Source organism: Pan paniscus, chromosome 1 (assembly GCF_029289425.2).
Source record: "Pan paniscus chromosome 1, NHGRI_mPanPan1-v2.0_pri, whole genome shotgun sequence".
Classification (NCBI taxonomy): domain Eukaryota; kingdom Metazoa; phylum Chordata; class Mammalia; order Primates; family Hominidae; genus Pan; species Pan paniscus.
Window position 1 is genome coordinate 89,948,930 of NC_073249.2, and position 16,803 is coordinate 89,965,732.

General features: G+C 46.6%; 1 protein-coding gene across 3 annotated transcripts in view; it reads left to right on the top strand.

Annotated features, from left to right (window-relative positions):
• The first annotated feature begins 5,204 nt into the window (after positions 1-5,204).
• The window catches only part of CFAP45 (cilia and flagella associated protein 45), a 28,053-nt gene continuing 16,454 nt past the window's right edge, over positions 5,205-16,803 (top strand). Inside the window, exons 1-4 of one of the 3 annotated variants that reach the window (XM_003811898.6) lie at positions 5,205-5,396; positions 11,874-11,999; positions 14,531-14,673; positions 16,657-16,801. In XM_003811898.6, the coding sequence (XP_003811946.1) occupies positions 5,394-5,396; positions 11,874-11,999; positions 14,531-14,673; positions 16,657-16,801 (417 nt within the window). In that variant the 5' untranslated portion in view covers positions 5,205-5,393. Of the gene's footprint in view, positions 5,397-5,670; positions 5,785-6,604; positions 7,113-11,873; positions 12,000-14,530; positions 14,674-16,656; positions 16,802-16,803 lie in introns of those variants that run through there. The other 2 variants (XM_063604396.1, XM_055112742.2) reach the window with 2 other exon arrangements.

Here is a 16,803-nt window from a genome sequence, read left to right on the forward strand (position 1 = left end):
AAAAAAAACCAGCCTTATTTCTGATATGGAGAAAGTTTTAGTGCTCTGGATAGAAGACCACACCAGCCACAACATTCCCTTAAGCCCACCTAGTTGGGCCGGGCGCTGTGGCTCATGCCTGTAATCCTAGCACTTTGGGAGGCTGAGGCGGGCAGATCACGAGGTCAGGAGATTGAGACCATCCTGGCTAACACGGTGAAACCCCGTCTCCACTAAAAATACAAAAAAATTAGCCGGACGTGGTGGCGGATGCCTGTAGTCCCAGGTACTCGAGAGGCTGAGGCAGGAGAATGGCATGAACCCAGGAGGCGGAGCTTGTAGTGAGCTGAGATTGCGCCACTGCACTCCAGCCTGGGCGACAGATGAGACTCCAACTCAAAAAAAAAAAAAAAAAAAAAAAAAAAAGTCCACCTGGTCAAGAGCAAGGCCCTAACTCTCTTCAATTCTATGAAGGGTGAGAGAGGTGAGGTTCTACGAAGGGTGAGAGAGGTGAGGAAGAAAAAAGTTTGAAGCGAGCTGAGGTTGGTTCAGGAAAGAGGTTATCTCCATAACATAAAAGTGCAAGGTGAAGCAGCAAGTGTTGATGCAGAACCTGAAGCAAGTTGTCCAGAAGATCTAGCTAAGACAATTGATGAAGATGGCTACACTAACAGATTTTGAATGTAGATGAAACAGCCTTCTACAGAAGAATATGCCATCTAGGACTTTCATGGCTAGAGAGAAGTCAATGCTTCAAAACTTCAAAGGGATGGCTGACTTTCTTGTTAGGGGTTAACACAGCTGGTTCCTTTATTTTTTATTTCTTATTTTTTTGAGATAGGGTCTCACTCTGTCACGCAGGCTGGAGTGCAGCGGCACAATCTCAGCTCACTGCAACTTCTGCCTCATGGGTTCGAGTGATTCTCGTGCCTCAAGTAGCTGGGATTACAGGCACATGTCACCATGCCCAGCTCATTTTTTTTTTGTATTTTTAGCAGAGATAGGGTTTCACCATGCTGGCCAGGTTGGTCTCAAGCTCCTGACTTCAAATGATCTGCCCGCCTAGGCCTTCCAAAGTGCTGGGATTACAGGCGTGAGTCACCACACCCAGCCAGCTGGTTCCTTTAAGTTGAAAGCAATGCTTACTTATCATTCCAAAAATCCTAAGGCCCTTCAGAATTATACTAAATTGGTTCTGCCTGTGCTCCATCAATGGCCCAACAAAGCAGGGATGACAGCACATTTGTTTACAGCATGGTTTACTGAATATTTTAAGCCCACTGTTGAGACCTACTGCCCAGAAAAAAGGATTCCTTTCAGAATATTACTGCTCATTGACAATGCATCTAGTCACCCAAAGACTCTGATGGAGATGTAGTAGAAGAGCAATATTGTTTTCATTTCTGCTAACACAATATCCATTTTGTAGCCCATGGATCAAGAAGTAATTTCCAATCTCAAGTCTTATTATTTAAGAAATACATTTTGTAAGGCTATAACTACCATAGATAATGATTTTTCTGATGAATCTGGTCAAAGTAAATTGAAAACCTTCTGAAAAAGATTTGCTATTCCAGATGCCATTAAGAACATTCATGATTCATGAGAAAAGATCAAAACATTGAGATTAACAGGAGTCTGGAGGAAGGTGATTCCAACTCTCATGGATGACTTTGAGGGGTTCAGGACTTCAGTGTAGGAAGTAATTGCAGACATAGTGGAAATAGCAAGAGAGCTAGAATCAGAAATGGAACCTGAAGTTGTGATCAAATTGCTGCAATCTCATGATAAAACTGGAATGGTGAGGAGTTGTTTCTTAGGGGGTAGAATCTACTCCTATTCCATTGACGATGGAGCTTTAAAACAACAAACAAACAAACAAACAGAAAAGAGTTTACTCATGGTGAAGACACTGTAATCATTATTGAAATGACAAAAAAGAATTTAGAATATTCCATAAACTTAGAGGATACAGCAGCGGCGGGGCTTGAGAGGACTGATGCCAAGTTTGAAAGAAGTTCTATTGTGGGTAAAATGCTATGAAACAGCATTACATCCTACAGAGAAATCTTTCATGAAAGAAAGAGTCAGCTGGACGCGGTGGCTCACGCTTGTAATCCCAGAACTTTGGGAGGCGGAGGCGGGCGGATCACCTGAGGTTGGGAGTTTGAGACCAGCCTGACCAACATGGAGAAACCCCGTCTCTACTAAAAACACAAAATTAGCTGGGTGTGGTGCTGCATGCCTGTAATCCCAGCTACTTGGGAGGCTGAGGCAGGAGAATCTCTTGAACCCGGGAGGCAGAGGTTGTAGTGAGGGGAGATCGCGCCATTGCACTCCAGCCTGGGCAACAAGAACAACACTCCGTCTCAAAAACAAACAAACAAACAAACAAATACAAAACTAACTTGGTGTGGTGGTGCACCTAATCCCAGCTACTCTGGAGGCTAAGGCAGAAGAATATCTTGAACCCGAGAGGCAGAGGTTGCAGTAAGCCGAGATCGCATCATTGCACTTCAGCTTGGGCAACAAGAACATAACTCCGTCTCAAAAACAAACAAACAAACAAACAAATACAAAACTAACTTGGTGTGGTGGTGCACCTAATCCCAGCTACTCTGGAGGCTAAGGCAGAAGAATATCTTGAACCCGAGAGGCAGAGGTTGCAGTAAGCCGAGATCGCATCATTGCACTTCAGCTTGGGCAACGAGAGTGAAACTCCATCTGAAAAAAAAAAAAAAAAAAGAAAGGAAGAGTCAACTGATGTGGCAACCTTCACTGTTGTCATATTGTAAGAAACTGCTGCAGCCACCTCTGCTTTCAGCAAGTGCTACCCTCATCAGTTAGCAGCCATTAACACTGAGGCAAGACCCTCCACCAGCAGAAAGATGATGACTCTCTCTGAAGACTCAGATGATTGTTAGCACTTTTTAGCAATAAAGTATATTTAAATTAAGGTATGCACATTTTTTTAGACATAATGCCATTGCACACCTGATAGACTACAGTATAGTGCAAATGTAACTTTCCTATGCACTGGGAAACCAAATAATTTGTGTTGCTCACACTGTATTGTGATATTAGTTTTATTGCAGTGCTCTGAAGCCTAATCTGCAATATCTCCAAGGTATGCCTGTAGACACATTGCCAAGGGTTCTTCTCTGAGCCTTGACATGTGCTTACGTAAATGAGAGGCCTGAAGCTTAAGCATTGTTAGCTTTGAGATAAATTTTTATTGTATTTTATTTATTTTATTTTTCAAGACAGGGTCTCACTCTTGTCACCCAGGCTGGGTGCATTGGCACGATCATGGCTCAGAGCAGCCTCAACCTCCGAGGCTCAAGTGACCCTCCTAGTGCAGCCTCCCAAGTAGCTGGGACCACTGGCATGTACCACTATGCCTGGCTAATTTTTGATTTTTTGTAGAGATGGGATCTCCCTATGTTGCCCAGGCTGGTCTCAAACTCCTGGAAGTAAGCAATCCTCCTGCCTTGGGCTCCCAAAGTACTGGGATTACAGGCATGTAATTGCCTGCTGGGAGGCAAGTCCCTTACACTGCACTCTGTCATTCCCTCCTTCCTGCCATAACTTTTTTTATTTTTCTTTGAGACAGAGTCTTGCATTGTTGCCTGGGCTGGAGTGATCTTGGCTCACTGCAATCTCCCCCTCCTGGCTTCAAGTGATTCTCCTGCCTGAGCCTCCTGAGTAGCTGGGATTACAGGTGCCTGCCACCACCCCCGGCTAATTTTTTGTATTTTTAGTAGAGACGGGGTTTCACTATGTCGGCCAGGCTGGTCTCGAACTCCTGACCTCGTGATCTGCCCACCTTGGCCTCCCAAAGTGCGGGGATTACAGGCATGAGCCACCGCGCCCAGCCCTTTCTGCCTCAACTTTGCACCTTTTCTTCAGAGAGTTACCCTGGGCTGAGAAAAGAATAGATTTTCAATTTGGACAGTTTTTTCTTGGTCTGTTTCCTCTTTGGTTACATGGATAGTAACTATGTCATGCAGATGTGCCTGGGAGAATGGGGTGAATACAGGAAGCACCTTATTCACAGTGGGCCGGTTACTTGTCTTCCCTTCTTTCTGAGCTGCAGGGAACGGGGTTCTAATGCCAAGGCTTAGTAAGGAAGGTTCCCAGGAACAAAACAGCCCCTTCTCTCAGTCCCAAGCCTCCCAAGGACTGTGCTCCTCCTCTTCAGGCCTTCCCTTCTCCCTCTGATTAAGCCTTCAACACTTGGTGGGACTGGGCAGGGGACACAATTTTGTACTCTTGATCCCAAAGGAGATAAAGGCTGGGAAATCTAAGGAAGGAATGTGAAGCCTGTTGGAGTAAGTCCTTTTAAAAGCAGCAAGAAGTGACCTTGTCTCCCTCTTTCCATTCCCCCGGGGCTTGTGAATAGCCTTCAGTGCCCAAGTTGGAGTAAGAGCTTCAGAAAGACTGGCTGTGAGGGTTTGGAGAGAGGTTTGAGAAAGCAGCTCAGAGACTCACAGAGTCACACCAAGAGCTTAGCTAATCAGCTAATCAGCACTGGAGGAAGACAAATGTCCTTGGTCTGGTGGGACAGCTTCGTGAGGCTTGGAGCATGCAGCCTACCAAAGTGAGCTCAGTGCCAGCCCTGCAAGTTGGGAGGTAGAGAGGCCAAACCAAATTGGAAAAAATGACAAAACCCCTATGTACTTTCTAGAACAATACATACCAGCTAGGAAGTGTTAAAAGACAAGCTCCCCAAAGTCAGTTCCTTAGCTTTTGACTTATTCTAATGTAGGGCCTCCATTTTTAATAAACTCTCCCAGGTGATTCTTAGCTGCAGATTTGAGGCCCGCAATTTAAGAAACTGCTCTTGAGACTGCATAGACATCCTCAGGGCTGGAAGTTCTTTGTTGACCCGACCAGATTCTCTCCTGCTGTGAAACTGGTTTGTCCTGATCCTGCTGGCTTCTCTGCAGACTACACTCATCAGGGGTTGGCTTGGCGCCTCCTGGGCAGTGGGGCAAGAGTAATCATAGCAACCTAGGTGAAGTCCTAGGGGAAAACTGTGACCCTGGGCCCGGCTCCTGGGGCCGCTGACAGTTAGAACCCCCTCGGCCCATAGTAAGTTCTTTAGGTTCGGGTTCTGACCCAAAAGTTTGGCCAAAGCCAAAGTGGAGAGCAGGGCACGCCAGTGCGGGTCAATCCTTCAGAGCCGCGGTTGGGCTGGAGCGTGGAGCTGCAACGGTTGGAGCGACGGGCTCCGGTTCCTAAGCTACCAGCACAAGGCAACTGCCCGCTGGACGTGGGAGGGGCGGGGCCGGGGGCGGGGCCTGAGCCGAAGAACGCGGGCTAGTGGTTGCCAAGGTAACGCGTCAACACCAGGGCCTTGGCGGCGCCGAGGCGGCGGCAGAAGTCCGGAGTCAGGGCGTGTGGCTGAGGAGATGGTGAGGGAGAACCTCAGATGGGCCCCTTGTGTCCTGAATTGGGTGGGGGCTCTGAGTGGGGAAAGTGGGGGCCTAGGGGAGGTCACAGTTGGGTCTAGGGGTCAGGAGGGCCCAGGAGTAAGGAGAACACCTCTAGAAGAAGCAAGGGAGATCCTGAGGTGGGTTCAAAAGCGGAATTAGGGATAGCTTCGATAACGATTGGAAATGTGGAGCGCGCTGAGCGGAGGAGTTGGGGAGAAAGGGATGCCCCAACCCTCTCCCCGTTGCCATTACAGCGGGGCCTCCGTGGACCAAAGATTGTGGATGTGGTGTGGGAAAAAGCACTGGTGAGGAGGCCAGATAATGGGTCGTGGTACCTGTTTTGCCACTAACTAGCAAGGGACTGTGGGTAAGTCATCTAATGTGCCCGAGCCTCAGGTTTTTCTTCTGTTAGCAGGGCTTTGTATCCCTCAGTAGTTAGTCAATAAATATTTGGCAGTGAATGAATGAATGAATAAATGAGTGAGTGAGTGAGGAGGGTCTCAGGTTTGCAAGGCCCGGGAGAGAGATTGGGACAGGCCTGGCAGCCTGGGGTTTGCTGGGATGGGGAGGACTGTCAGGGTCCTGAGGGCTGAGAAGGCCAGCAAAGCCTGGGAGGAACCATGAAGGGGATGCCTGGGCTTCAGTGTGTTGGTCCCAGAGGGGAGGGGAAGGGCAGACGATAAGTGTTGGAGTCTTGGGTTATTGGAACTGACCTAGAATGTCTGGGGCACAACAGGTGGCAAAGGTTGCTACTTGGATGTACTTGTGGACAAACTTCAGGCCCAGGGGCTGCATTGCTTTTCTGGGGCTTAGTGGACCTCAGAAGAATTTTGTTAATTATTAAATAAGTCTCCAACAAAGAGCAGTTCCTGACTTTCGAGGACTCCCTGCAGTGTTGTAATTGGGGTGGGGGAGCGTCCCCTTTCACTTATGTATTCTATTTGATTCAGTGTCCCATCTTCTCTCAGCACCTTACAAACACACTGGTGTATGTATGTATGTGAGCACCTACTGTCATGCCTGGTGTCTAAGGGCATATGGTAAATGTTAGTTCCCCTTTTGTCCTCTTTTAAAAATTTCCTATTTCCAAGCTCTCATAGGGCATAAGTTGCACCTGGGCAAGACCTGTGGGCTTCAGAGCACCCGGATCAGGGATTCCCCATCCAGGAGCCACTCAGGGCAGGGGTTTGACTCACTCACTGAGCCCCTCTGAAATTCCTGGGACAGGACTGGGCATATAGACACCTTTGAGAAGCAGTGGGTCTAAGTTAGTGATCTCTGGCAGGCCAGCTGTGTGTGTTTGTGTACGTATGGTGCTACTCACTAGGTTTGGAGAATATTTAAAGGCATGAGAAGAGATAGTAGTGGTGGTGAGGGTCACAATTAGGCAGACTTCCAGAACTCTTAGAAAAATAATGATTAAAATCCTGCAGAAGGAGAGATGGGGACCTCAGTACTGACTAGGATGTTATCTTCTGGTGGCATCCTACAGATGGCCAACTTGGTCCCAATTGAAGAAAGAGGATAAGTGCATGGATCACTCAGAGTAAAAAGCAAGGGGTCTCGTGCATGGGAATCTCCCTTTCTTGGTAACCAAAGTCTACAGAAAGGGAAGTAGAACCAGGCCAAGAGTTTGAAGCCTGAATTTGCCAGCCTGCGGAGACTGTGCAAAAGAAGAACTAGATCTCAGAATGGGTAAGACATCTAGGAAAAGACATATCTTTCCTGAACATGTCAACCTGTTTAGTTGACAGGTGTTGAAGTTACATCAGGGAAACTTCACACTGACCTATTCTAGCCCCATTCCAGCTTTGTCTTGCTGAATTTGAGTGAAACATCCTGGATCCCAGAATATATAACGCTATGGTTTTTTTGTTTGTTTGTTTGTTTGTTTTCTTTTTTAGGTCTGTACTCTCTTGCTTTCAGAGTTCGGGCACCAGGCCCATTGCTATGCTTTGTTTTCAAATAAAAATTGTTTTATTGTTTTTTTTTCTGGTCATAAAATTGGTATCTACTCATTGCAGGAAATTATTCAATAAAGAAACATCTTAAGATGGTAAAGGTTCCTGACATACTGTTAAACATTTTTTTGAACATGCTTTCAGTAATACATTCTGGGCACATACCTGCCATTCAAACATCTTTACAAGAGTACTTCTACATTTCTTTTTCTTTTTGAGATGGAGTCTTGCTCTGTCGCCTAGGCTGGAGTGCAGTGGCGTGATCTCAGCTCACTGCAACCTCCACCTCCCAGGTTCAAGCGATTCTCCTGCCTCAGCCTCCTGAGTAGCTGGGACTACAGGCGTGTGCCACCATGCCCAGCTAATTTTTGTATTTTTTGTAGAGACAAGTTTCACCATGTTGGACAGGCTGGTCTCGAATTCCTGACCTCAGGTGATCCACCCACTTTGACCTCCCAAAGTGCTGGGATTACAGGCGTGAGCCACCATGCCTGGCCAAGAATACTTACGTATTTCTTTATTATTATTATTTTTTGAGACAGTGTCTTGCTCTGTCGCCCAGGCTGGAGTGCAGTGGCTCAACCTTGGCTCACTGCAACCTCTGCCTCCCAGGATCAAGCAATCCTTCCGCCTCAGCCTCCCAAGTAGCTGGGACTATAGGTGTACGCCACCGTGCCTGGCTAATTTTCATATTTTTTGTAGAGATGGGGTTTTGCCATGTTGCCCAGGCTGGTCTTGAACTCCTGAGTTCGATGGATCCACCCACCTTGGCCTCCCAAAGTGCTGAGATTACAGGCATGAGCTACTGCACCCAGCCTTATGCGTTTCTTACAGTCTGTTTTCTTTACAACTTAACAAGTTATGGAGATCATCCTATATCAATGACTGTAAGTCAAAATTATCATTTGTTTGATCAGCAAATCTTTCTGCATCAGAGTCTCTCATAGAGCTCCTAGCTGTGGCTGAATTCTTGTGCTCCAGGAGTTGGATGGCTTATGAAGAGAGGGGGAGTCAGCTGAGTCACCAAGACGAAAATATCAAAGCAGGGCTGGCATCTTTATCTGTCCCCAGTCCTCATCTTCCCCAGACCCCCTGCCTTCTCAGCTGCCTTCCCTTCAAGAGTTATCTCCCTGCAAGCAGGACTGGATGTGCTTCTCCTTAGGCACTGTTCAGCTTCTTGGCAATATTTATTTGGTCATGCAAAGAAGAAAACCAGCCCGTCACCTCCTTAAAGAACTTCTTCGCTATTGCCTCTGGCCCAGAGGGATCCAGCTTTGCATTTGTGCTTGGTTCTTCATTTTTTTCTAGTATGTTTACACAGTGACCTCTCTAATCCTTGTTACTCTTGGCAAAACTGTTTATTCTAACCCTGGTGTAAGGCTGCGGCTTCAAAGTCAGCATTTCCCCAATGAGGTTTTCTCAACCACCCAACCCTAGAGTTCAGAGCTTCCCTCTGTCCTGCTCAGTGGCCACTTTTCTGTGGTCATCTGTTTTTCTTCCTCTGTTCTGGCTCAGGCAGTCCTTGCTGTGACTTCCTCTTGACCTGGGTACCAAGGGCATAGGAAACAGGAGATGCAGGCTCAGCCCTGGAGGAACCTGCAGTCTGGCGGACACTTCAGCACAAGGGAAAACCTGTTGGAGTCCTTGAAAACAGACAGGAAAACAAATGGAAAACAATAATACTTTCCATCTGTATTCCAAAGCCATTTCACATACGTTATTATCCACAGTGGAGACCACATACGTGATCTGGAAAACATGGAATGGTGGAGTGACTTGGAGTCAGGCAGTTGTATTCCGGAAAAGTATCCATCTCAATCTGGTCTGCAGTCCTGTCCTTGAGAGGTCACCTTGTTCGGTTTTATTCATTCATTCTTCATCAAATGCACGTTGCTATATTGTTCCTACTACATGTGCCAGGCACTGCACCTTTTCCCTTAATTACATACAAAACTCATGATCCAAAGCCATCCACCTTTTCCAGTTATTCCCAATGCTTAGCCTCAATCCCACCTACTGAAGTTTCTATTCATTTCCTCTTATTCTATTTTTGGTGGAAAGGGGAGCCGTAGCCCACCACCTACCATATAATAACCCTTCAGAGGCTGTTATTAGGCATCCTTGGGGCTGCTATATTCACCTTTTAATAAATCCAAGCTTTTCTGCTCTACAGTATTGGGGCTGGCTGAGGCTGTAGAGGGAGACTCCCTGTGTAAGCCTTTTGCTGGCTGTGCCGGGCAGTGAGGGAAATGCACATATAGCATTGTTCAATGTACAGCACAGAGACAGCTGGAAAATAATTGTCCAATCGAGTGTGAAAACCTGATACAGGTGTAACAGGTGCTGGGGTGTCTGGTTGGTAATGGCAGATCAGAGAGAGCTTTCAGAACACTGTCCAGGGCTTAGGGACCTGGAAAGCATGGTATATTTCCCTGTCTACCCTGTTCCTTTATCAGCTGCTGATTCCCAGGCTTGGGGAGACCCAATGTGCCTGGCCTATTCCTTCAAGGTAGCCCAGTTTAGAGAGGTGTGGGGCATGTGGGCTCCTCCAAAGTGAGGTTTGAATCAGCTTTATCATAAGCCTGGAGTCATCCAGTAGTCCTTGTAGACAATACCTTTTAGAGATAGACGTCTACTCTTGGGACTGAGATGAAGCTGCCTGTCCTTTGGGAATGGAGGTTGTGTTCGTCAGATTCTTAGTTACAAGCAACAGAGCCAGAATTCCAATTTAAGTAAAAGAGAATGTGTTAAGAGGGTTTTGGAGAGCTCACAAATAGGAACAAAAGAAGGTTCTGCAGCTGGAACCAAGACCAAAATCAAAACCTAGAACTGGTCTGGCAAGGACCCTGATGCACTGTTGCACCCCCAAAACTGCCAACTCCTTACATAGGGTGCCGCTGCTGGTATCGTTATCAGTGTTGCCCAGACGCTGGGTCTGGCTGCCAGTTCTGTTTGGGTCAGAAAGGTTTTCCTTGTTCTGCCTTTTGGTCCACTAGTTCCCTAGTCATTGTCAGTCCAGGGCCATCTCATTGGCTAAGCCTAGGTCCCTTGGCCAGGCTGAGGTGAATATTTGATGTTTTCAGCTTCTGTAGTTGGAGAAGAGCACTATCTCCCACAACTCATTAGATGGGGAATTTGCCAAAATAGGAAGTTAGTAGGGGGTTAACAAATGACTAAGGCACACTAAAAGGGTCTTGGGAGAGAAACAGCCAAATAGTGGGTATTATGAACTGGTTTGCTTGATTATAGCTAGTAATCATTTATCATTCACCCACTGCCTCAAGTTTATTGGGCATCAACCACATGCCAAGCAGTGGGTGAGGCACTTTTCCATCCTTTATATCCTGTGGTCCCACCATAACCTTGTAAGATTGTGGAGACACGAAGGAGGTCAAACAGTAGCGTCATTTGTGAGAAAGACTTGAAGCACAAGCTGAAAAGATTGGAGGCAAAGGGGACACTGTGCGTGTCTCAGGGGGCAAGCCCAAATTGCCCCACAAGAGGTTGTCCTCTTGGGAAACTGGTACTAGGCAGATAATGAGAAACTGTTGCTTCTCTCCTCCTGCCATTCCTGCTTTCTTTATCCTTACTTCCATACTATGTGGCCGACTTGGCCTTCAGCTTCAGGGACTACAGAAATGCTCTTAAAAAAAACCCACAAAAAACAAAACAGTTTTGTTTTTAATTGACACATAATGATTGTACACATTTATGGGGTACAGTGTGATGTTTTGATACATGTATATACATTGTGTAATAATCGAATCAGGGTAATTAGCATATCCATTACCTCAAACACTTGTCATTTCTTTGCAGTGAGAACACTCAAAATTCTCTCTTCTAGCTAGTTTGAAATATACAATATAAATTAATATACATGTATACATGTATATTTATATATTATTGTATACATGTATATTAATACACATTTATATATAGTAATATACATTATTGTTAACTCTAGTCATTCTATTGCGCTATCAAATACTAGACCTTGCCATCTCATTTAATCTTATAACATTTATATTTCTCAAAATCCTCTCTTCTAGATATTGTGTATCTCTTTTGAGATATACAGTACATTATTATTAACTATAGTGGCCTTTCTGTGCAATAGAGCACCAGAACTTATTCCTCCTATCTAACTGTAACTGCGCACTCACTGACCAACCTCTCCACATGCCCCTCCCCTTCCTCTCTTCAGCCTCTGGTAACCACCATTCTACTCTGTACTTCTATGAGATCAACTGTTTTACAGAAATGCTCCTTTGTGCAGAGCTCTTTTTTTGCAGAGACCCTTCCCTGCTCTGTGGGGATGCCCTCCATCTGTTGCTCCTTGTCCCCTATGGTTCAAAGTTTACACAGCCGCTTTCCCTAACTGTTTCTTTTTCACATGCCCACCCACTCCCCCAGCATGGGCTGGTGAATTGTTGACTTCCCAGGGTCTGGATGCCACTCAGTACTGATGACCCAAACTTTCTGCCTCTTCCTGCAGCCACTAAGCACAGCTGGCATCCTGAGCTCCTCTTCTGCCGCTTCCAACAGGTCAAGGAATAAGGCTCGCTATCGGACCAAAGCCGTGAGCTCTGAGGTGGATGAGAGCCTCTTTGGAGATATCAAGGTAATCCTCAACAAGTCCTTTCAAGTTGATGCCACCTGCAGGCAGAGGCCCAAAAATGTAGCTCAGGGCAAAGCTTCTGCTGAGTAACCTTGCTCTCGTAGGTAACTCTCAGACTGAAGACAAAGGGGAATTCTGAGACCTGAGCTGCAGAGCTTTGGGATCTAGTGGGGCCTATGCAAACAGGGACACCTAGCTTCTTCCACCCTAGAATCTCTCATGTCTTCACAGTGTTTAAAATCTGTTCTAATGTCAAAAGGGAGGCTCAGCTGCAGAGAGTGCAATAGTTGCTCAGTTGAGCTCCATGATGGAAACATTGCAGGGCTGATGGGGTAAGCTTGCAGACAATAGCAACATCTTCCCCGCGCCATCCAAGGATAATAGCATCAGAGTACAACACAAAACCATCCTCCTTTCCCAGTTGCTCAACTAAAACAATTACTTAGCTTTGGGAAATGAGCAGGTCTTTATTTGCAAGTGTTATCTAGACCAAGAGGTGGACAACTCCTTTAGTCTAGATAAAGAGAGCTAGATAATAGAGCTTTGACTGATTTTGGTACATATGGAGTTTAGTAGGTAAGAAGGAAGAGAGGGAAGGAGAAAAAGAGAATGAGACATGGAGAGAAGGGCAGTGAGAGATTAAGAGAAGGGGAAAAGAGAAAGAGAGACACTAGTAGTGACCTGAATCCCTCTGCCAGTGGGGAAGGTGGGGAGAGGAGTGTTGATGTCTGTCCCTGCTCTTCAACATCTTCCTTGCGAATTGAAGAGGACTCTCCAGAGGGATTGAGATAGGCTTCTTAATCCATTTAGAAGACTCTCACTCTGCAGCAGTTTTCCTGTTGGTAAGGGAAAGGATCAACAGATGCATTTATTTTTTATTATTTTTTTAAAGACAGGGGTTCACTCCTGTCACCCAGGCTGGAGCTGGAGTGCAATGGTACAATCTCAGCTCACTGCCACCTCCACTTCCCAGGCTCAAGTGATGCTCCTGCCTCAGCCTCCCAAATAGCTGGGACTACAGGTGCACACCACTGCACCTGGCTAATTTTTGTACTTTTTGTAAAGACAGGGTTTCATCATGTTCCCCACGCTGGGGAGGGGAGGTCCCCTCGACCTCCCAAAGTGCTGGGATTACAGGTATAAGTCTCCCCACCTGGCCAAAATGCAATTTCACTTACAGACATTTGTATTGTTGTTGTTGTTTTGGGTACATGTGGAGTTTTCTAGTCAAAGCAAAGAGAGATTTGAAATTGGCTGAGTTCTCCAGGAGTAGTCATGCTGGCTGGCAAAAGGGGGCTATCAGAAAAATGCTTGTCTCTTGTCCAGTTTCTTTGGCCTCAATGATGGGTAAGAGTTCAGGAAGTCTCTCAATGGGCAGTAGAGGGCAGAAGTGGCCTGTGGCATGACTGAGTTGTGCCCACGTGAAAGCAGAGATGGGCACCAGGTGGCAGCAGCATACAGGGGACTGTGGGTGCAAAGTGAGGTAGGACAAGCGGGGCCATCCCCCTGCCTCTGGTCAGGAGCACAGTGGCTGCATTAATGACACATCCTTTCCTGTGTTTAGACATTTTCTGAAACAGGTGATTTCATTTTCTTGTTATCTAACTCCTTCAGGGTCGGAGAATTTTGAAAAAAAGAAAAAATCACACAGTTAGTCTGTGTTCTTGCTGAATTCTAACTCACTGACCTCCTCACCACCAACTCAATGAGCTGGCAGAGAGCTACCCTTAGATCTTAAGGGTAGGCCTCTGCAGGTCATTTAGCAATTTCTAACTCCCTCAATATGGCTTTTTGTGGGGGTTAAAGTAATTTAATCGTAAGAAAGAATTTAAAATTACCAATATCAAAGATTGTAAGAGTCTGTAACAAATTATATTGCTTCAAACCCACTGTGTGGTCCTAGAGAGATAATTATTTCTTCTTTCATAAAGGAAAATCTTTCATGGAGAGAGGAAAACCTAGAGAACAGAAATTTACTTTAATTCCTGATGATTTTAGACTAAGTATAGACACACACTAGTGACCCCCACTCCTTGCTATCCCTACCATTCTGCGAGGAATATCTGTATGAGAACAAGAGACTTGTTTTCAGAAAAGCTGGTCGGGGCCAGGCATGGTGGCTCACGCCTGTAATCCTAGCACTTTGGGAGGCCCAGGCGGGCGGATCACCTGAGGTCAGGAGATTGAGACCAGCCTGGCCAACATGGAGAAACCCCGACTCTACTAAAAATACAAAAATTAGCCAGGCATGGTGGTGGTTGCCTGTAATCCCAGCTACTCAGGAGGCTCAGGGAGGAGAATTGCTTGAACCCGGGAGGTGGCAGTTGTAGTGAGCCAAGATCGTGCCACTGCACTCCAGCCTGGGTGACAGAGCAAGACTCTGTCTCAAAAAAAAAAAAGAAAAGAAAAGCTGGTCAGTACACATCCAGCCATGCCCAGATACAGGGCATCACGCTGCTCTATCCTTGAAGTTAGGACTGACCAGCAGGAAGTGGGGTTGACAAGCTTCTAAGCTATTCTTTCTGAACTCATAGTCCCCAGCCCAGGGCCAGAGCGACAGCCCCATTGTGCTGCTCCGAGATAAGCATACCCTTCAAAAAACTCTCACTGCTTTGGGCTTGGATCGCAAGCCAGAGACCATCCAGCTCATCACCCGGGACATGGTCCGAGAACTCATGTGAGTACACCGTCCCCTGCCCTTCTTTGTCCAGTCCTCATCCTTTTGCTAAGGATCTTTGCAGGGAGATGGGTAAACCCACCTGGTTTCATTCTGTCAGTCCAATCCCCACTTCTTTCCTATTCATTTTCCCCTTTTTGTTGGATAGTTCTTTCTTTCTTCTCCATCCTGGCCTCTCTTGTTTCTCCCATTGTTGTATCTATTATTGCCACTGTCCTTTATTCTCAGCTTCATTGTCCTTCCTTACTTCTAGCTGGCTGTGTGAGCTAAGGGACTGGTAGAGAGGAGGTGCTTAGTGAGTCCTCTCTAAGTCCCCATTAGTACCCTCCCTAAAGGGAAGTGATCCAGATGAGTCACTTCCTTTCGGCTGCATTAAGAATCTGAAGCAAAGGGAAACTGACCAGATGCCTAATTAGCCCCCTGGCTTCCTCCCAGACTCTAAGGCCATAGGAAGAAATTCACAGGGGCTTCCTGGGTTCCTTTGGGATTAGCTCAACCCCACTTCCTGACTAGAGCTGCCCCCAGGCTTGAGCCCATCCTGTGGGACTTAGGCCTAGCTCAACCATGTGCCATGAGCCAACACTGTGCTCAGTGGTTTAGCTCTTGTGTTAGTGCTTCACCCTCTACAACCGTTCTCCCTGCCCTGGCTCCACCCACTAAAAACCCTAATTCCCAGAAAATCCTACCTGTGTCACAAGCTGGAGAGGCACATCTGGCACACACCCCAGGAGCTGTGTCGGACTGCGGCCCCTTACTGAGCATGTCTGGTCAGCCCTGGCATCAAGTGGCCAGATGTGGCTAGAGCCCTGCAGCCACTCCTGGAGCCAGAGGAAGGGAGGAAGGGTTCCTTCTTGGAGCCATCTAGTCCTGAAAACAGGTTGGAGGACAAGTGGCTGGTTATTTTTCAGGGATGCTGAAAGTAGTATAAACTGCTGTCTTAGATTCGGATCACTGCTGGTCACTCCAGATCCTAGGCTGTTTAGGGCCACGCTGCTTTGTGAAACACAAGATCTTGGCTAAGCTGCAAATCTACTCACTCATTCTGTCCATCTCCTGGACCACCCTCCCCCAACACACACACATTAGTTTTATTAGATGAGGTTTCACTTCCTGTCTCAGATGTCTGTGTCTTATTGGCATGTACCTGTCAAATTGGCATGTACCTGCCTCACCCAGAAGCAGCTTTCTTCCCACCCCCCTAACTACTCCCTCCCCCATCTTTAATATATGTCATTTGCTTGTAATCATTATAATTAGCGATTGGTTTGTTGAATGCGTTGGATAGCTAGAAAGGAGAGGTCTATAGACATGTCTCTGGCTATTGTTGATCATAGATTTTAATTAATATTTACAGTTCAAAGCTTCTCTCTAGGCTGGATGGGCAGGGAAGCTTAGGTTTCTTACTAGCATCTATATCAACCTTGTCTGGCGTCCCCTTGCCCTTTTTATGTCATCCTTGAGGAATAATCTGTTTTTAAAATTTAATTCAACAGCTTTGTTTTGAATTCTCACTCTGTACCAAGCGCTATGCCAGAGACTAGGCTACCAATGTGGTTAAGACAGAGTTTGCATCCTGAAGGAGCTCATAAAGGAAACAGAGCTGCCCAATTGGCTGTGATACAGGCAGTAAGAACAGAGTGCAGTGGGGGCTCAGAGGAGGAGGTGATCTATTGGTCCTTGTTGCGGGGGCAGAGTGGGCACATGTGGACATGATGGGGGGTCTCAGCTGCACAGAGAAGGTAACATATGAGCAGGACCTAATAGAAAAAGGACTTAAAATGTCTCTTTTTAGCCTTCAATGCTACCTGACACCCCACTTGGAACGTCTACTCCCCAGTGGACCCATGGCACACTTGTTGTCTCTTCTGCCATTGGGGGAGTCCACTGGCATGATGGGAAGAGGGGAAGAGAGCAGAGAAGCCTGAAGTGTGGTGCTGAGAGCTTTCCCTCTCCCCTCCCTAACTCTGTTCATTCTTGTGTCAGTGTTCCCACAGAGGATCCCTCCGGGGAGTCCCTAATCATCAGCCCTGAGGAGTTTGAGCGAATCAAATGGGCATCCCATGTCCTGACCAGAGAAGAACTTGAGGCCAGGGACCAGGCCTTCAAGAAGGAGAAGGAAGCCACCATGGT